The following is a 21,843-nucleotide window of genomic DNA, read 5'->3' as shown; positions in this document are numbered from 1 at the left end:
TTTCTTCTCCTGTATAGTGCACCTTGAGTGAATGTGCCACTGTTTATATAGTCAACTTTGGAATCATTGGAAATTGCTTTCTCTTACACATTCTTCCCAATCCAGTCAGTCACAGAAAACTTTAGCTTGTTAACATTATTTGTATCTTAACTTCTTAACATTATTTACATCTGTCTCAACCTCTCCATTCCTGTTGCAGTGATGTTGGCTCAGGCCCTGTCTTTTCTACGTTTCTACCTGGACTATTGGCAACAGTTCGCAGCCATACCTCGTTTCTCAAGTTTGGCCTACCTTTAAATCTGTTTTCTGTGCCAATGGTGTAAGAGTGATGGTTCTTTTTTTTTTTTTTTTTTTTAGAGTGATGGTTCTAAAGCACAGGCCTGACATGTGTTTCCAAGTTATTAATCTTCTTTTTCTAACTTTTAGAATAAAGCTTAAAATGTTTGGCTTAACCCACAAGATTGAAGTGAGTTTCTGCCTAGCTTGTAAGCCTCAGCCTGTGTACTCTTGCACTGGCACGTTTTACAGCTAGGAACCATAGTACTCCTTCCTTTATTCCAACATGATTTCATATCTCTGTGTTCTGTGTCCTGGTGTTTCTGCTGGAATTGCCCCTTCTTCTTCCATTTTTCACTTCAGTTCAGTTCAGTTCAGTCGCTCAGTCATGTCCGACTCTGCGACCCCATGAATCGCAGCACGCCAGGCCTCCCTGTCCATCACCAACTCCCTGAGTTCACTCAGACTGACGTCCATTGAGTCGGTGATGCCATCTAGCCATCTCATCCTCTGTCGTCCCCGTCTTCTCCTGCCCTCAATCCCTCCCAGCATCAGAGTCTTTTCCAATGAGTCAACTCTTCGCGTGAGGTGGCCAGTTCCTCCCAGCATCAGAGTCTTTAACAATGAGTCAACTCTTCGCCTGAGGTGGCCAAAGTACTGGAGTTTCAGCTTTAGCATCATTCCTTCCAAAGAAATCCCAGGGCTGATCTCCTTCAGAATGGACTGTTTGGATCTCCTTGCAGTCCAAGGGACTCTCAAGAGTCTTCTCCAACACCACAGTTCAAAAGCATCAATTCTTCGGTGCTCAGCCTTCTTCACAGTCCAACTCTCATATCCATACATGACCACAGGAAAAACCATAGCCTTGACTAGATGGACCTTTGTTGGCAAAGTAATGTCTCTGCTTTTGAATATGCTTTGGGTTGGTCATAACTTTCCTTCCAAGGAGTAAGTGTCTTTTAATTTCATGGCTGCAGTCATCATCTGCAGTGATTTTGGAGCCCCAAAAAATAAAGTCTGTTTTTTTCTTTAAAAAAAAAAAAAAAAAAAAACTGTTTCCACTCTTTCCCCATCTATTTTCTATGAAGTGATGGGACTGGATGCCATGATCTTCATTTTCTGAATGTTGAGCTTTAAGCCAATTTTTTCCCTCTCCTCTTTCACTTTTGTCAAGAGGCTTTTTAGTTCCTCTTCACTTTCTGCCATAAGGGTGGTGTCATCTGCATATCTGAGGTTACTGATATTTCTCCCGGCGATCTTGATTCCAGCTTGTGTTTCGTCCAGTCCAACGTTTCTCATGATGTACTCTGCATAGATGTTAAATAAGCAGGGTGACAATATACAGCCTTGACGTACTCCTTTTCCTATTTGGAACCAGTCTGTTGTTCCATGTCCCGTTCTAACTGTTGCTTCCTGACCTGCATATAGATTTCTCAAGAGGCAGGTCAGGTGGTCTGGTATTCCCATCTCTTTCAGAATTTTCCACAGTTTATTATGATGCACACAGTCGAAGGCTTTGGCATAGTCAATAAAACAGAAATAGATGTTTTTCTGGAACTCTCTTGCTTTTTCCGTGATCGGGTGGATGTTGGCAATTTGATCTCTGGTTCCTCTGCCTTTTCTAAAACCAGCTTGAACAATTTTTCACTTAGGCTTTAGAATTCAGTTCAGGTATAAGATAACTTTTTATACCCAAATCTAGAAACATTCATCTGTCTCAAATTTCACTTGTGTGTATGTGTGTGCTCAGTCATTCAGTCATGTCCAACTCTTTGTGATCCTATGGGTTGTAGCCCACCAGGCTCCTCTGACCATGGGATTCTTCTGGCAAGAATACTGGAGTGGATTGCCATTTCCTCTTCCAGCAGCTCTTCCTGACCCAGGGTTTGAGCCCTCATCTTCTATATCTCCTGCATTAAACTGGATTTAACCCACTCTCTCCCTTTTTGAATACTGATTCTTTATCTCACATGTTTTTTGTCCTTGAAGTTTCTGTTATTACCTTCCTTCTCAGTTTCTTTCCTTTTTTAATTTATTTTAATTGGAGGCTAATTACTTTACAATATTGTAGTAGTTTTTGCCATACATTGTCATTTTCTTTCATTTCTATCTTAAGCTTCCTCACCAGGTTCCTAACATTCTCTTGAGAAAGCCCCAATTACCCAAACTTCAAAATGGTGATATTCAATCTTGGCCTTTTCTTTACAAAACTCTTACTTTCACTTTTCTCATTTTCAGAACAGTCACCTAATTTCTTCTTTAAAAACAAAACAAAATTTTAGTTTTTTCCTGTTTATCAGAATAATGTAGCTTTATTGTTTAAAAATAGGAAAATTTTGTCATAAAGGAAAAAAAGAATCATCTATTATCCTACTCCCCAGAGATGACAAGTCTTAATATTTTGGTATTTTCCCCTTAAACCAGTTTTCTGTATATATGCATGAACATCTGCATGTGCATGTGTATTTCTGTGTACATATGTATATATATACATACACACACACACAGCAGAGTTGTATTGCCTGTTACCTACTCAACAGCTCTGCTAGGATGTATGATGCATTTGAGACTTAACCTTCCCATATAGCACTTTTAATCATTCTCTTTGTGCCTCAAAACTTAACTCTTCTTGCATTTTTCCCCATTTCAGAAAATGTCAGCTCCATCCTTCTATTAATAGTTGCTCAGCTCAAAGACCTCAGAGTCATCTGTAACTTGTCACTTTCTTTCACATTCCACAACTAATCCTTTAGCAAATTCTATTGACTCTACCTTCAAAATATGCCCAGAATCTGATCATGTCTTACCACCTCCACAACTATCACCCCAGCCCTAGAAATCTCTTACTTCAGTTATAACAGCCTTCTACCAAGTCTCCTTTCCATCCTTGCTTCTCTCTAGTCTGTTTTCAATTAAAAAAAAGAAGAAGAATCAGATTGGTATTTTTAAAATGTAAGTTGCATCATGTCGTTCTTCAGAATTTTCTAATGATCTCTCATTTCATTCAGAATAAAAACTAGGGTCTTTTAAGGACTTGTGAACCTTTGCATTATTTGGCTCCCTACTGCATTCCTTTTGCCTTGTTCTTCCTGCTTGTTAATTCTTCTCTAGTTATACTGGCCTCCTTGTTGACTCCCAATACTCCCAAGTTTCCCACCCCCTCAAAGCTTTTGCCTCTATTGAAATGATTTCCTCTCAGAAAACCATATGGCTTATTCCCTTGTCTTTACGTTTCTGCTCAACTTTCATTGCTTCAGCACGAGATTCCCTGGACAGCTTAGATAAAAGAGCGTCTCTTCCTCATTCCTTCTTCCCTTTTCGCATACCCTGCTTTACTTTTCTCCACAGAACTTAGTACTGTCTGACATTGTAAATATATACTTTTTTACCATCTGACATTCTCAGTACTTTATTATTCATATCTCAGACTTCTTTATTTGTTCATTGTTTGTCTTCACCACCCTACCACCACCTGGGTGCAAAACAGTGTTTCTTTTATCAATTAATCAGATCAGATCAGTCACTCAGTCGTGTCCGACTCTTTGCGACCCCATGAATCGCAGCACGCCAGGCCTCCCTGTCCATCACCAACTCCCGGAGTTCACTCAGACTCACGTCCATTGAGTCAGTGATGCCATCCAGCCATCTCATCCTCTGTCGTCCCCTTCTCCTCTTTTCCCCAATCCCTCCAAGCATCAGAGTCTTTTCCAATGAGTCAACTCTTCGCATGGGGTGGCCAAAGTACTGGAGTTTCAGCTTTAGCATCATTCCTTCCAAAGAAATCCCAGGGCTGATCTCCTTCAGAATGGACTGGTTGGATCTCCTTGCAGTCCAAGGGACTCTCAAGAGTCTTCTCCAGACCACAGTTCAAAAGCATCAATTCTTTGGCACTCAACTTTTTTCACAGTCCAACTCTCACATCCATACATGACCACAGGAAAAACCATAGCCTTGACTAGACGAACCTTTGTTGGCAAAGTAATGTCTCTGCTTTTCAATATGCTTTGGGTTGGTCATAACTTTCCTTCCAAGGAGTAAGCATCTTTTAATTTCATGGCTGCAGTCACCATCTGCAGTGATAGGAGACTATTTGAAATTTCCAACACTGTGAATTTGTCTTTAAAGTTCTTTCATTTTTCCTTCATATATTCTAAAGCTGTTATTAAATATATAAATGTTTAGGATTATAATGTCCTTTTGGTGGATTTACATCTTTGTCATTATAAAATGACTTTTTAAATATTCCTGGTTAGGGTGGCTTTTTTGTGTGTGGTGTACAGGGTCTTAGTTCCTCAATCAGGGATCAAACCCATGCCCCCTTCAAGAGATGCACAGACTCTTAACCATTGGACCGCCAGGGAAGTCCCCTGGTTATATTCTTTGCTCTGAAGTATACTTCCCTGATAGTATAGAGTCACCTCAGCTTTCTTCTAGTTTAGTTTCTTTCTGAGTGTTTACATGATATATCTTTCTTCTTCCTTTTATATTTAACCTATTTGTGTCTTTATGGAGAAAGGCAGTTTCTTGTTGTTAGCATATGGTAGCATCTTCCTTTTCTATCAAATCTGACAATCTAACTATTAATTCCAATGTTAGGATTTTTAATATTTAATTGAAACTACTGGTATTAATGGATTTAAGTCTACTCTATCATTAGGTGTTTAAATTTTGTCTTATGCATTATTTTTAATATCTTCCTTCTTTTTCTCCTATCTTTTGAATTACATTTTAAATTCCTATTTATCTCTGTTGTGGGCTTATTAGACATAACTAGTTGTTATGTTAGTGATTGTTTTAGGGTTTAAAGTATATTTAATTTATCACAGTCTATCTTTAAGTGCTATTATGCCATATATATATATTGGATAAGAACAAGAGTATACTTCTATATCTTCCCTCCTGGCCTTTGCAGTATTGTTGCCATACGTTTTACATTTGTGTTAACATCAGTTCATTTCAGTTCAGTCGCTCAGTCGTGTCCGACTCTTTGCGAACCCATGAACTGCAGCATGCCAGGCCTCCCTGTCCATCACTAACTGTCGGAGTTCACTCAAACTCACGTCCATCAAGTCAGTGATGCCATCCAGCCATCTCATCCTCTGTCATCCCCTTCTCTTCCTGTCCCCAATCCCTCCCAGCATGAGAGTCTTTTCCAATGAGTCAACTCTTCACATGAGGTGGCCAAAGTACTGGAGTTTCAGCTTCAGCATCATTCCTTCCAAAAGACACCCAGGACTGATCTCCTTTAGAATGGACTGGTTGGATCTCCTTGCAGTCCATGTGACTCTCAAGAGTCTTCTCCAATACCACAGTTCAAAAGCATCAATTCTTCAGCACTCAGCTTTCTTCACAGTCCAACTCTCACATCCAATAATGACTACTGGAAAAACCACAGCCTTGACTAGACAGACCTTGGTTGGCAAAGTAATGTCTCTGCTTTTGAATATGCTGTCTAGGTTGGTCATAACTTTCCTTCCAAGGAGTAAGTGTCTTTTAGTTTCATGGCTACAATCACCATCCGCAGAGACCCTGGAGCCCCAAAAAATAAAGTCTGACACTGTTTCCACTGTTTCCCCATCTATTTCCCATGAAGTGATGGGACCAGATGCCATGATCTTCGTTTTCTGAATGTTGAGCTTTAAGCCAACTTTTTCACTCTCCTCTTTCACCTTCATCAAGAGGCTTTTTAGTTCCTCTTCACTTTCTGCCATAAGGGTGGTGTCATCTGCATATCTGAGGTTATTGATATTTCTCCCGGCAATCTTGATTCCAGCTTGTGCTTCTTCCAGTCCAGCATTTCTCATGATGTACTCTGCATAGAAGTTAAATGAACAGGGTGACAATATACAGCCTTGACGTACTCCTTTTCCTATTTGGAACCAGTCTATTGTTCCATGTCCGGTTCTCACTGTTGCTTCCTGACCTGCATATAGGTTTCTCAAGAGGCAGATCAGGTGGTCTGGTACTCCCATCTCTTTCAGAATTTTCCACAGTTTATTGTGATCCACACAGTAAAGGCTTTGGCAGAGTGAATAAAGCCGAAGTAGATGTTTTTCTGGAACTCCCTTACTTTTTCGATGATCGAGTGGATGTTGGCAATTTGATCTCTGGTTCCTCTGCCTTTTCTAAAACCAGCTTGAACATCTGGAAGTTCACGGTTCACGTATTGCTGAAGCCTGGCTTGGAGAATTTTGAGTGTTACTTTACTAGCGTGTGAGATGAGTGCAACTATGTGGTAGTTTGAGCATTCTTTGGCACTGCCTTTCTTTGGGATTGGAATTCTAGTCCTGTGGCCACTGCTGAGTTTTCCCAATTTGCTGGCATATTGAGTGCAGCAATTTCACAGCATCATCTTTCAGGATTTGAAAGGGCTCAACTGGAATTCCATCACCTCCACTAGCTTTGTTCATAGCGATGCTTTCTAAGGCCCACTTGACTTCACATTCCAGGATGTCTGGTTCTAGATGAGTGATCACACCATTGTGATTATCTTGGTCATGAAGAACATTTTTGTACAGTTCTTCTGTGTATTCTTGCCACCTCTTCTTAATATCTTCTGCTTTTGTTAGGTCCCTACAATTTCTGTCCTTTATCAAGCCCATCTTTGCATGAAATGTTCCCTTGGTATTTCTAATTTTCTCGAAGAGATCTCTATTCTTTCCCATTATGTTGTTTTCCTCTATTTCTTTGCATTGATTGCTGAAGAAGGCTTTCTTATCTTTCCTTGCTATTCTTTGGAACTCTGCATTCAGATGCTTAAATCTTTTCTTTTCTCCTTTGCTTTTTGCTTCTCTTCTTTTCACAGCTATTTGTAAGGCCTCCCCAGACAGCCATTTTGATTTTTTGCATTTCTTTTCAGTGGGGATGGTCTTGATCCCTGTCTCCTGTACAGTGTCAGGAAGCTCAGTCCATAGTTCATCAGGCACTGTCTATCAGATCTAGTCCCTTAAATCTATTTCTCATTTCCACTGTATAATCATAAGGGATTTGATTTAGGTCATACCTGAATGGTCTAGTGGTTTTCCCTGCTTTCTTCAATTTAAGTCTGAAGTTGACAATAAGGAGCTCATGATATGATCCACAGTCAGCTCCCGGTGTTGTTTTTGTTGACCGTATAGAGCTTCTCCATCTTTGGCTGCAAAGAATATAATCAATCTGATTTTGGTGTTGACCATCTGGTGATGTCCATGTGTAGAGTCTTCTCTTGTGTTGTTGGAAGAGGGTGTTTGCTATGACTAGTACGTTCTCTTGGCAAAACTCTATTAGCCTTTGCCCTGCTTCATTCCATATTCCAAGGCCAAATTTGCCTGTTACTCCAGGTGTTTCTTGACTTCCTACTTTTGCATTCCAGTCCCCTATAATGAAAAGGACATCTTTTTTGGGTGTTAGTTCTAGAAGGTCTTGTAGGTCTTCATAGAACTGTTCAACTTCAGCTTCTTCAGCATTACTGGTTGGGGCATAGACTTGGATTGCTGTGATACTGAATGGTTTGCCTTTGAAACGAACAGAGATCATTCTCTTGTTTTTGAGATTGCATCCAAGTATTGCATTTTGGACTCTTTTGTTGACCATGATGGCTACTCCATTTCTTCTAAGGGATTCCTGCCCACAGTAGTAGATATAATGGTCATCTGAGTTAAATTCACTCCTTCCAGTCCATTTTAGTTCGCTGATTCCAAGAATGTTGACGTTCACTCTTGCCATCTCCTGTTTGACCACTTCCAATTTGCCTTGATTCATGGACCTAACATCCAGGTTCCTATGCAGTATTACTCTTTACAGCATTGGACCATGCTCCTCTCACCAGTCACATCCACAGCTGGGTATTGTTTTTGCTTTGGCTCCATCCCTTCATTCTTTCTGGAGTTATTTCTCCACTGATCTCCAGTAGCATATTGGGCACCTACAGACCTGGGGAGTTCCTCTTTCAGTATCCTAGCATTTTTCCTTTTCATACTGTTCATGGGGTTCTCAAGGCAAGAATACTGAAGTGGTTTTCCATTTCCATCTCCAGTGGACCACATTCTGTCAGACCTCTCCACCATGACCTGCCCGTCTTGGGTGGCCCCACTGGGCATGGCTTAGTTTCATTGAGTTAGACAAGGCTGTGGTCCTAGTGTGATTAGATTGACTAGTTTTCTGTGATTATGGTTTCAGTGTGTCTGCCCTCTGATGCCCTCTTGCAACACCTACCGTTTTACTTGGGTATCTCTTCATGGCTGCTCCAGCAAAGTGCAGCCACTACTCCTTACCTTGGATGAGGGGTATCTCCTCACTGCTGCCCCTCCTGACCTTGAACATGGAGTAGCTCCTCTTGGCCCTCCTGTGCCTGTGCAGCCACCGCTCCTTGGACGTGGGGTAGCTCCTCCCAGCTGCCGCCCCTGATCTTGGACTTGGGGTACCTCCTCTCAGCTGCTCCTCCACAGTCGCAGCCTGGCACTCACGAATGCATCCCCTGACCTCAGACACAGGGTAGTTCCTCTCGGCTGCCGCCCCGACCCCGGACTTGGGATATTCAGTTCAGTTCAGTCCCTCAGTCATGTCCAACTCTTTGTGACCCCACGAATCGCAGCACGCCAGGCCTCCCTGTCCATCACCAACTCCCGAAGTTCACTCAGACTCACGTCCATCGAGTCAGTGATGCCATCCAGTCATCTCATCCTCTGTCGTCCCATTCTCCTCCTGCCCGCAATCCTTCCCAGCATCAGAGTCTTTTCCAATGAGTCAACTCTTCGCATGAGGTGGCCAAAGTACTGGAGTTTCAGCTTCAGCATCATTCCCTCCAAAAAATCCCAGGGCTGATCTCCTTCAGAATGGACTGGTTGGATCTCCTTGCAGTCCAAGGGACTCTCAAGAGTCTTCTCCAACACCACAGTTCAAAAGCATCAATTTCTTCGGTGCTCAGCCTTCTTCACAGTCCAACTCTCACATCCATACATGACCACAGGAAAAACCATAACCTTAACTAGACGGACCTTTGTTGGCAAAGTAATGTCTCTGCTTTTGAATATGCTGTCTAGGTTGGTCATAACTTTCCTTCCAAGGAGTAAGCGTCTTTTAATTTCATGGCTGCAATCACCATCTGCAGTGATTTTGGAGCCCCAAAAAATAAAGTCTGACACTGTTTCTACTATTTCCCCATCTATTTCCCGTGAAGTGATGGGACCAGATGCTATGATCTTCGTTTTCTGAATGTTGAGCTTTAAGCCAACTTTTTCACTCTCCTCTTTCACCTTCATCAAGAGGCTTTTTAGTTCCTCTTCACTTTTTGCCATAACGGTGGTGTCATCTGCATATCTGAGGTTATTCATATTTCTCACGGCCATCTTGATTCCAGCTTGTGTTTCTTCCAGTCCAGCGTTTCTCATGATGTACTCTGCATAGAAGTTAAATAAGCAGGGTGATAATATACAGCCTTGACGTACTCCATTTCCTATTTAAGACCAGTCTGTTGTTCCATGTCCAGTTCTAACTGTTGCTTCCTGACCTGCATACAGATTTCTCAAGAGGTAGATCAGGTGGTCTGGTATTCCCATCTCTTTCAGAATTTTCCACAGTTTATTGTGATCCACATAGTCAAAGGCTTTGGCATAGTCAATAAAGCAGAAATAGATGTTTTTCTGGAACTCTCTTGCTTTTTCCATGATCCAGCGGATGTTGGAAATTTGATCTCCGGTTCCTCTGCCTTTTCTAAAACCAGCTTGAACATCAGGAAGTTCATGGTTCACATATTGCTGAAGCCTGGCTTGGAGAATTTTGAGCATTACTTTACTAGCATGTGAGATGAGTACAATTGTGCAGTAGTTTGAGCATTCTTTGGCATTGCCTTTCTTTGGGATTGGAATGAAAACGGACCTTTTCCAGTCCTGTGGCCACTGCTGAGTTTTCCCAATTTGCTGGCATATTGGGTGCAGCACTTTCACAGCATCATCTTTCAGGATTTGAAATAGCTCCACTGAAATTCCATCACCTCCACTAGCTTTGTTCGTAGTGATGCTTCCTAAGGCCCACTTGACTTCACATTCCAGGATGTCTGGTTCTAGATGAGTGATCACACCATCGTGATTATCTGGGTCGTGAAGATCTTTGTTGTACAGTTCTTCTGTGTATTTTACATGGTTATTATTCTTACTTTAGTCAATTTTTTCTTTAAAGAGATTTAATCAGAATAATGTCTTCTATCTTTACCCCTTTAGTTACCATCCAGTAGCCTTAGTTCCTTTGTGTAGTTCTGTATTTCCATGCATATCATTTTCCTTCTATCTGAAAGAACTATTTTCACATTACTTTTACTGCTGGTCTGCTGATGTTGAATCCTTCAGTTTCTGTAATGTTTTAAAACGTCTTGACAATTCCCTGGTTGTCCAGTGGTTAGTTCAACCCCTGGTCAGGGAACTAAGATCCCATAAGCCACATGGTGTGGCCATAAAAGAGTATTTCACTTTCATTTTTGAAAGATATCTTTGCTAGTATACAAAACAAAGTTATCAAATGAGAATTTTATACTAGCATATATATATATGAGAATATATTTGAGAATTTTGTTTTCTTTTGGTACTTTAAAGAGGTTTTTCTCCTGTCTTCTGGATTGCAGTGTTTCCTTTGAGAACTCTCTTGTCAGTTTACTGAGCCTAATGTGTATTTTTTTCTCTGGCTGCTTTTTATATTTTATCTTTATCATTTGCTTTTAATTTAATTGTGATGTATCTTATTGTAGTATTCGTCTTTTTTTTTTTTTTTTTTTTGCTTGGAGTTCATTGTGCTCAAATTTGTGTGTTGTGTGTTTATTGTTTTCATGAAATTTGAAATTTTGAAGTCTTTATTTATCTTCATCATTCCTATCACATAGCATATATTATTTTGGAACTCCAATTATATTAGGTCACTTGAAGTTTCATGCAGATCATCTAAAGAAATTGCATTTTTTTTTTAGTTTTTGGTAATGAATTAATATAATAAATATCCTATAATATTTTTGACCATATATCTCCAGATACTACATTTCTTTTGGGCTCAAAAGTCTCTAGAGTAGCTCTATGCATAGGGTGTTATTAAATAATAAATGCATTTTGATGTTTTTTAAACGAGCATAAGTTAATCAGAATTGAATACGGTTTGTAAAAGTTTTATGTTATTAGTTCAAAGCATAGGCATGGGTAAATTCTTTAGATTTCTGGTAAAAAGAAAAAACTGATAATTTTATAATGTTAAAAATGTATACCTAAGAGTAATTCTAAATATTTTAAATAATAAGCCATTTTTAATTTTTTAGTGTCTCAGCAGATGAAGTTAATTCACCATTATCACCCCTCATATGGCAGGTAAGAAGAAATTAAATTTCTGTTATATCTAATATTTTTTTCTCATTTATTTCATTAAAATAAATTATCTTGTTACAGCCCTTAGAAAATCAAAAGGATCAAACAGATGGGCAGCAATGGCCAGAATCTCACCCTATAATCTGGCAGAGTGAAGAAAGGAGGCGGAGCAAACAGATTAGAAAAGAATATTTAAAGGTACTTTATTCAATTATAAAATGTACTTTGTAATTATTAGTTTTGATTTTACCCATTTTGTTTTACATCAATATGACAGAATATAACTCTCTAGTTAAATATAGTAAATGTGTTATTTTATCTTGATTTCCTACATGCATGTGGTATAATTATATGATCCAGTTATTTCCATAAAATTTCAGCCATTCAAAATAATTAAGAGTAGATCAGAGTGAATTGTGATTTGCCAGATACTTTACAAGAAATATGAATGTTTACTACACTGATTGTTGTAGCTATATGTAATAATGTTTTAAAAGAATTGCCTAAAAATGTCTTTCATTGAGTTTGTTTCAATAGAGTTGACACATTTTCACAATTAGCATTTAACTGTTTCAATGTAAATAAATGCTATTTATATAATTCTAAAAAGCCTCTCCCCCATTTTCTTATTACCTTAATATATTTCTTAGGATGATGTTTTGTCTCAATTAAAGGCTCAGGCCATCTGAATTATCTCAAATTTCTAGTTAGCAGGATTTTAATGAAATTTCATTGCATACGCCTTCGTAAACATTGAAATATTTTTTGTCTATTTGTGATTCAGGTCTGCTGTATTTGTAGTGACCAGTCATTAGAATTGGAGTACTCTTGAATTTGTTATTGGAATTTCTGATTCAAATGAACAGTGAAAAGAAGTTCCTGCTCTATTCAGCAAATGTTGTTGTCTTTGTGGACTTTTTCTGTTTCCCCAAACCTAATTTTGTCTAATAATAAATACATATATAAGTACATAGTTCTTATTTCATGCTGTTATCAGTTTGATAAAAGTGGATCTCTATGCACATTGATCAGTTTTCTTTTTATGTATGTGTAACATATATTTGGAAGTAGTATCATACGCCCAAAACAAAAATGTTATATGTCTTAGTCTGTGTAAGTTTATGCTGTCAACAAATAATTACTGGATCCTTTTAATGAGCCTCATGTTACCTGGTCAATATGAGAGATAATGAAGAAATAAAAGACAAAGGGAAAAAGGGAAAGACATTCTAGGTAGAACCCTGGTCAATACCCTTTACAAATCTGCAGTTATATTTACATTCTGGTATTTATTAATTTAAAGTCCCCTTTTTTTGTTTATGGAACTTGAACAAAGGCACTAAAGGAAATTTGTTAACAGATAAAACTTGATGAGTAACTGATGATGTGGTATAAATTTTAATATTTTTAACTAATAAAAGAGATTTGATATTTATTTGATCATTAGTGTAGTAAAAGCATACAGATTCTGTTTGTCAAAATACTTATATATGGCAGTTAGTAAGTGCCAGGCACTGTTCTAAGTACTTACTTTACAAATATCAACTCATTTAATCTTTATAACAACCCTATGAGTAAGTACGTTTATTACCATGTTTACTTTATAGATGGGCAAATTAAGGCACAGAGAGGCTAAGTAATATGCTCCAGGTCACTTAGGGTAACAAACGTCTGAGTTCATTGAACCCAGAGCCTATGCTGTGCTGCCTGTTGATCTACTGGGATAGCCTAATACCAAATGAACACTTTTGTGTTTTTAATTTATTGTAACTCAAGTAAAACTCTCAATAAAAATCTTAATATAAGCCTCAGTGAACCTTAAAAAATAGTTGTTTGATTTAATTAGAATAATTTGTTGTTTAATATTTTGTTTTCTATGGCTTAAGTATACCTTCCATAATATTACCATTTTATAAGTTGCTAAGGGATCAAATAAGATAATATTTGAAGAGTCCATAATCATCATTCAACAAATGTGAATTTCTACTATAGTTAATAAAGTAGGTGCAAAGATAAGCTTCAAGTACTGGGAAATGTTTTAAGCAGATATGTAGTTCTCCTCAATAGTCAGAAGATGTCAGTGTTAGGACACTGTAAGAAATTGAATGTCAACAATTTTTTCCTAAGATGTTAAAAAAACTGTAAAATTGAGATACTACTGCTAAGTTGCTTCAGTCGTGTCCGACTCTGTGCAACCCCATGGACAGCAGCCCACCAGGCTCCCCCATCTGGGATTCTCCAGGCAAGAACACTGGAATGGGTTGCCATTTCCTTCTCCAATGCATGAAAGTGAAAAGTGAAAGTCAAGTCGCTCAGTCGTGTCCGACTCTGAGCGACTCCATGGACTGCAGCCTACCAGGCTCCTCCGTCCATGGGATTTTCCAGGCAAGAGTACTGGAGTGGGGTGCCATCGCCTTCTCCTGAGATACTACTAAGTGAAGTCAAAAGTGTTGTTCAGATTTGCCAGTGTTTTCATGGTTAAAATATCATCGATTTCTGTGAAGTATCTTTCTTTCAAAAAGAAAATTTCTTTTAATCACTTATCCCTCAGGAATTAAAAGGCTTACTCATAAGATATAATATTAACTTAATTTAGATACATAGTTAATGTATACTACTCTAGAGATATATATCAAATTATCACTAAACTCACTCAGTGATGGCTCCTTTAACTTGCTTTGTTATGAAACATAGAGCTTTTGTGCAACTTTACCCCAGCACATATAAATGACTGAACCACAGGATTTCTTTGTTTGTGTCCCATGGTAAATTATTCATGATGCTGTTATTTAGGAGATTTATTGAAAATGTGTGTGTGTAAACTCTAGCTCTCCAGTTTCTTAGTTGCTGGGACTGGTTTGGGGAGGTATGTTTTTCAGGTAAGCCCCTGAGACGAAATTAAAAAATGTTTCAACATAATTGGCCAGATAATGTGAGTAAGAAGATAATTTAGGTCAAACTATATGAGTAAGTAGATCATTGTAGGAGAGTTATGTTAACTTTTAGACTCTTGGCCACCCTTGTTTAGATTACTATTCTAGTAAATAAAATTTAATGTCATTGTTGCTGAAATAAAACCACTGCATTTCTCAAAGTAAAGGTATTCCAGAAAATACATTACTTTAAAAAAAATCTTAGAGAAATGTGTTAGTATATAAACAAAGTATGAAAATCTAACCTTTTGTTGATAATGTTCAATGTAAATTAGAAGCTTTCATTTCTTGTAATGAAATGATGGAATATTTCATCATGAAATATTGGAATGAAATAATGGAATGACAATACAAATTTCTAAATGCATTTGATTCTTTTTTAAATAAAGTTAAAAACACTAGATAACTGTTCTAAATTAGTTTTTTAACATAGTTTATTTATTTTAATATAAATTTATTTATTTTAATTAGAGGCTAATTACTTTACAATATTGTATTGGTTTTGCCATACATCAACATGGATTATTTGATTTATTTAAATGCCATATATATATTTGTCTTCAAATGTATCTCGTTACTTTTGTGATAAAGCATTATGACTCTTAGAATACTTATTTAATTTTGTAAATATAGTACGATAGTTTAATTAGGCTTAACCTGAAGGAAAATATTTTTTCTGACTGTGTTTAACTGTACCAGAATAGGGAAACCAGCTGGGCTTGTGAAGTGAATTGATTTGTTCTGAGTAAGTTTGTGCACAAGTACTGTCTTTTCTGTGAAGTTAATATGAGCTTCAGAGATGAACAAACTGATCTTTGTTTTTTAAATAGGCCTTTATTGTATAGTATTTGAATTTTGAATTAATGAAACTTCAGTTTTTCAAACTAATATTAACTGAGGATAGCTGAGGTGAATTAGTAAGAATTTGGACTTACAGAATACTTTAAATCTATGTATATTTTCAGATTTGGGTTTTAGGATATTTAAATATGTACAGTAATGCAAAACAAATATCTTTCTAAGTTTTTGTGTATAATGGATATTTTAAATTAGAATAGTACTTGAGTAACAATAATACAAGGCTCATCGAGTTTTTGACTGCATCATCCTCTGTTTCTGTCCTTTATCAATTATCTGCTCACTCTTCTATGTCCTGTCTCTTTACCTTCCATCTTATAAATGTGCTCAGACCTCTACTGTTATCCCTGATTCCCTTTTCAGCTGTTGCCTTGTTTCTTTGCTTTCTTCTGGGACCAAACTTGCCTTTTCTAGATCTGCAGTTTTTGATCACTCCTTAACTCACTGTGGGCTTTCCTGGTAGCTCAGCTGGTAAAGAATCCACCTGCAATGCAGAAGACCCCGGTTTGATCTCTGGGTTGGGAAGATCCCCTGGAGAAGGAATAGGCTACCCACTCTATTATTCTTGGACTTCCCTGGTGGCTCAGATGATAAAGAATCTGTGTGCAATGCAGGAGACCTGGGTTCAATCCCTAGGTTGGGAAGATCCCCTAGAGAAGGAAATGGCAACCCATTTCAGTATTCTTGCCTGTAAAATTCCGTGGACAGAAGATGCTGGCAGGCTATAGTCCATGGGGTCTCAAAGAGTCGGACACAACTGAGCAACTTTCATTTCACTTAACTCACTGCAGTGCAGCTTTTACTTCCATTTCGCCATTAAAATAGTCTCACTGCTTCTGCTGCTGCTGCTAAGTCACTTCAGTCGTGTCTGACTCTGTGCGACCCCATAGATGGCAGCCCACCAGGCTCCACCATCCCTGGGATTCTCCAGGCAAGAACACTGGAGTGGATTGTCATTTCCTTCTCCAATGCTTGAAAGTGAAAAGTGAAAGTGAAGTCGCTCAGTCGTGTCCGACTCTCAGTGACTCCATGGACTGCAGCCTACCAAGCTCCTCTGTCCGTGGGATTTTCCAGGCAAGAGTACTGGAGTGGGGTGCCATGGCCTTCTCTGAAATAGCCTCACTGGAGCGTAACATACCTATTAGCGGCAAAATTCAGTTCAGCGTTTGACAGTGATGAGACATCTTTCTTCTCAAAACCCTTTTCTTGGTTTCTTCCTCATTTTCCTTCCCTGATTCTTCTTTTTACTTTTTGATACTCCTGGCTAACTTTTCTTCTGATTTTTCTCCTACTTGCTCTTAGGGTCTCATCCTCTTTCCTTACTCTCTCTGAAGCTTTTATGATTTCAGATGTCTCATATTCTCCTGGGTCTAAATTTACATCTCATAACTTTTTTTCACTTGTCTCTGTACCTGTGTTTCTAATTGTCTGGATACCATGTGTTTCATATTCATCGTGTCTCCCTGTCCCATCCCACCACCATGGAACTTGCTCTTCCTCTCTATTCTTTATTTTAGTTAATAGCAGTATTACCCATCCAGTTTTCTAAGCTCTGTACCTCAGTCTTCCTTGATCTTGCTCTTTCTTTCTCCTCACCTACTTGTTCACCAGAATGCTAACTATACATCTTTCTCCAGTTCATTACCTCTTCTCCATATCTACTGCCCTTCCTTGTGTTGGAACACATATTCTTTCTTTTATGGGCAGTTGTGTTAATAATAACTTCTTAATGATTCTGCTTTCTCTAGTTTCACAGTTTGTTGAGAAATCCCTGGCTTAAAATTCTTTATTGGCTCCCCATTAGCAGTAACAAAATATGGACTTTTTAAAAGCATCATGTCCATCTTTACCTAAGTTCTATTGCCTGACACAGTCTCATTAGCAACTCTTTGACTTTTTCCAAGGCTGAACTTTTTTCCTTTGTGCTCTCCTCTTTCTGAGCATGCTCATTTCCTTATTCCTGAAAAATCCCTAGTAATCATTTAGGATTTAGGAATGAGAGTATAGCATAGTGGTTAAGAGCCTTGTCCTCAGAAATCAAACCACTTTGGTTCCAGTTCTCACTTAGATATCTAATTGAGTGACTTTGGTAAATTTGGTAAATTACCTAATCTTGCTGAGCTTATTATTTTTATCTTCAAATGACTCTTTTGGTATCTTCCTTCACAAGATTATTGTAGCTACTGAATTATTTAATGAATAATTAATTATTTAATGAATAATGTAAAGTGCTTAAAACAGTACTTGCCACAGCTACTGCTGCTAAGTCACTTCAGTCGTGTCTGACTCTGTGTGACCCCATAGACAGCAGCCCACCAGGCTCCCCCGTCCCTGGGATTCTCCAGGCAAGAACACTGGAGTGGATTGCCATTTCCTTCTCCAGTGCAAAGAGTGTATACTTAATTAGCATGTGTGTGTGTATGTGTATGTGTGTGTTATTCACTCAGTCGTGTCCTTTGCAACCCCATGGACTATAGCCCGCCAGACTCCTCTGTCCATGGGATTCTCTAGGCAAGAACTAGAGTGGATTGCCATACCCTTCTCCAGACTTCAGTTCAGTTCAGTCCAGTCACTCAGTCGTGTTCAACTCTTTGCGACCCCATGGACCACAGCTCGCCAGGCTTCCTTGTCCATCACCAACTCCCGGGGTTTACTCAAACTCATGTCCATCAAGTCAGTGATGCCATCTAACCATCTCATCCTCTGTCATCCCCTTCTCCTTCTGCCTTCAATCTTTCTCAGCATCAGGGTCTTTTCCAGTGAGTCACTTCTTCACATGAGGTGACCCAAGTATCGGAGTTTCAGCTTCAGCATAAGTCCTTTCAATGAATATTCAGGACTGATTTCCTTTAGGATTGACTGGTTGGATCTCCTTGCGGTCCAAGGGACTCTCAAGAGTCTTCTCCAACACCGCAGTTCAAAAACATCAATTCTTCAGTGCTCAGCTTTCTTTATTGATAAATCTCTCACATCCATACATGACTACTGGAAAAACCATAGCTTTGACTAGACAGACCTTTGTTGGCAAAGTAATGTCTCTGCTTTTGAATATGCTATCTAGGTTGGTCATAGCTTTTCTTCCAAGGAACAAGCATCTTTTAATTTCATGGCAGCAGTCACCATCTGCAGTGATTTTGGAGCCCAAGAAAATAAAGTATGTCACTGTTTCCATTATTTCCCCATCTGTTTGCCATGAAGTGATGGGACCAGATGCCATGATCTTAGTTTTCTAAATGGTGAGTTTTAAGCCAACTTTTTCACTCTCCTCTTACACTTTCATTAAGAGGCTCTTTAGTTCTTCTTCACTTTCTGCCATAAGGGTGGTGTCATCTGCATATTTGAGGTTATAGATATTTCTCCTGGCAATCTTGATTCTAGCTTGTGCTTCATGCAGCCTGGCATTTCGCATGATCTATTCTGCATATAAGTTAAATAAGCAGGGTGAAAATATACAACCTTGACATACTCCTTTTCTGATTTGGAACCAGTCTGTTGTTCCATGTCCAGTTATAACTGTTGCTTCTTGACCTGCATACAAATTTCTGTATGTATTTCCCCGTACTTATTTAGCTTATTATTTACTAAAATGTCATTCTTTTGTTTTTGGTTTGTTTTTCTACTAGTCATCTTTTATCAGGTGTTAATTCTCAATTAAAATATGAAAGGATTCAGTAAAGATCAGGGCTGTTGGGCAAAGGTAGTCATGGTCAGGAATGCAGACTGTGTCCTCTTCAGTGGGTACTTGTATAACTGCTCATGTTTGAGTTCCTTTTAAGAAAGGCAGTAGTTGAAAAGCACGTAAGCATAGAAACTCCAGTGACATGCTTGTAATACCTTTTTGAAAACCTTTTTGAAACTCTTCAACAGTGCCTTTAGAGGTGAAATCCTGCAGCAGTAACAAGCTTGGGCAGTTCCTCTGTTTTGACGTCCATGAGTTTCTTCTCCTTCAATAGTGTGACTGATGCTATCTTGGGGTCCTGGTGTTCACTCTCCAGGTGTTACTCTTTTATTGAAATAGAACAAGTGCCATCAGTGACATCATGCTTAAGGGTGGAAAATAGGTTTATTCACACATGCCAGCTCTGTTCAATGGCTATCTGGAACACTGGGTTGAAAGTGTATTGAGGCTTTGTCTGGGATTGGCTGCAAAGAACACCTTGGTAGATTACTGATAGTTTTTGTAAGCCACAGGAGAGACAGTAGAGGAATTTAGGTCTTATATTTATAATCCCTGATGCTGTTCATCCTCCAGTTTGTGGTTGAGTTACCAGGTAGGTTATCTGTTTTTCCAAGAGTTATGGAAGATAATTCTGCAGAAGTAAAGGTGGGGGGCATTACATAGAACCTTGAATGCCAGCAGAGAAATTTGGACGTAATTGGAAAGTTAGTGTTTTTCCAATAAAAGAGTTAGTGTTTTGAAAAAGGTCAATCTACCACTGATTTGCAGGAAAATTTCTGTGATGGAGGAATCAGAAGAACTTTCAGTTCAGTTCAGTTCAGTCGCTCAGTCGTGTCTGACTCTTTGCGACCCCATGAACTGCAGCACGCCAGGCCTCCCTGTCCCATCGCCAACTCCTGGAGTTCACTCAAACTCACGTCCATCGAGTCAGTGATGCCATCCAGCCATCTCATCCTCTGTCGTCCCCTTCTCCTCTTGCCCCCAGTCCCTCCCAGCATCAGAGTCTTTTCTAATGAGTCAACTCTTCGCGTGAGGTGGCCAAAGTACTGGAGTTTCAGCTTTAGCATCATTCCTTCCAAAGAACACCCAGGACTGATCTCCTTTAGAATGGACTGGTTGGATCTCCTTGCAGTCCAAGGGACTCTCAAGAATCTTCTCCAACACCACAGTTCAAAAGCAGCAATTCTTTGGCGTTCAGCCTTCTTCATAGTCCAGCTCTCACATCCATACATGACCACTGGAAGAACCATAGCCTTGACTAGATGGACCTTTGTTAGCAAAGTAATGTCTCTGCTTTTCAATATGCTATCTAGGTTGGTCATAACTTTTCTTCCAAGGAGTAAGCATCTTTTAATTTCATGGCTGCAATCACCATCTGTAGTGATTTTGGAGCCCAAAAAATAAAGTCTGACACTGTTTCCACTGTTTCCCCATCTATTTCCCATGAAGTGATGGGACCAGATGCCATGTGTCAAAACTGTATTTCCTTGATTATTGATCGTAGTAAAAGCACTTTTTACATTCCAGCACTTGTGATATTAAGCATATTACCTCTGTTCCTCATATAAAATGGAGATAATAGTATTTAGCTCAGAGTTGTTAAGATTAAGTGGGTGTATACATATAAGACACTTCAGTCAGTGCCAAGTATATATTAATAGTAAGCACTAGTATAAGTTAGCTATTATCACTGTTACTATTATTGTATAGTCAATACATACATGTCATGTAGTATTTCTTAACCTAAAATCAGTAGGTTTCTTAAAAATGACATTTTTGAATGGTGAGATTGCAAACTAATCATGAGGTAATAAGGCCTAGAATAGACTAATAGTTTAATAGTTGAGAGAATTCAGAAGTCTGAGAGGCTTTTCAGAAAGAACTGATCTGATGTTTTGTATATAGTGGATTAAGAAAAAGGAGGATTTAAGACAAGACTCAGCAAACCTGAATGAATGGGAAATAGATTGGTTTAAGAAATAAATGTTACTTGATGTATGTACTTAGAACAATGCCTTGCATGTAGAAAGTACTATTTGTATTTGCTATTAGTAAGTAGTAGGACTGTTTAAAATGATTATGAAATTAAACAGTTTAAAGATATTTACATACAATTTACATTTTACATATAATTTAGATAATTTAAAAGTATCAAAATGTGAATAAACCTCATATATACTTTACTAGTTAGAGAATTCATGTCCAAGGAAAAATAAAGTATGTGTTTTATGTGTTTTTTTCAGTATAAATCATCAAGGAAAAGTTCAAGTGGCAATGAAAACAATGAGGTGAGAAAAGAGTGTAATATTAGTAATTATTTAAAACATTTATTTTCATATGTAATTGGCTCAATCAGAGTAAAAGATAATCCATCTTGTTATTTATTGATTTAATGCATGGGTTTTATCCAGTAATAAAAAATTAGCATGATTAGACTGTTATTAGTTTGATTATATAATTTCCACATGTTCTTAGTAGTTTGGTCTTAGAATTTTATTAACATTCATATTGAAACTGTGATTAAAATTTTTGCATATTTTATCTTAAATCAGCATGGTGGTCAATTGAGATTTTTCCTTTGAAATTTATTAATCTCTTTTCACAACTCTGTATACTATTTTAACATTTAAAATTAGATTTCTACAGTTTGAGCATTACTGTAAATTTTTATACCTCATCATTTTAACTTGTACAACAGCCTGGCATTTTTGAAATGATACAGTCTCATCACCATAAATACTTAAGTAACTCTATGTACTTTTGTTTGGACAGATTGGTA

General features: G+C 38.2%; 1 protein-coding gene across 1 annotated transcript in view; it reads left to right on the top strand.

Annotated features, from left to right (window-relative positions):
* The window catches only part of LRCH2 (leucine rich repeats and calponin homology domain containing 2), a 104,125-nt gene that overhangs the window by 67,721 nt on the left and 14,561 nt on the right, over nucleotides 1–21,843 (top strand). Inside the window, exons 13-15 of the mRNA XM_061409537.1 lie at nucleotides 11,549–11,597; nucleotides 11,676–11,792; nucleotides 21,308–21,352. Coding sequence (XP_061265521.1) covers nucleotides 11,549–11,597; nucleotides 11,676–11,792; nucleotides 21,308–21,352 — 211 coding nt within the window. The remainder of the gene's footprint in view (nucleotides 1–11,548; nucleotides 11,598–11,675; nucleotides 11,793–21,307; nucleotides 21,353–21,843) is intronic.

The sequence above is a fragment of the Bos javanicus genome, chromosome X, assembly GCF_032452875.1.
Source record: "Bos javanicus breed banteng chromosome X, ARS-OSU_banteng_1.0, whole genome shotgun sequence".
In the NCBI taxonomy this organism is placed as follows: Eukaryota; Metazoa; Chordata; class Mammalia; order Artiodactyla; family Bovidae; genus Bos; species Bos javanicus.
Note: the sequence above shows the minus strand (reverse complement) of the source record. Positions and strands in the feature narration are given on the sequence as shown.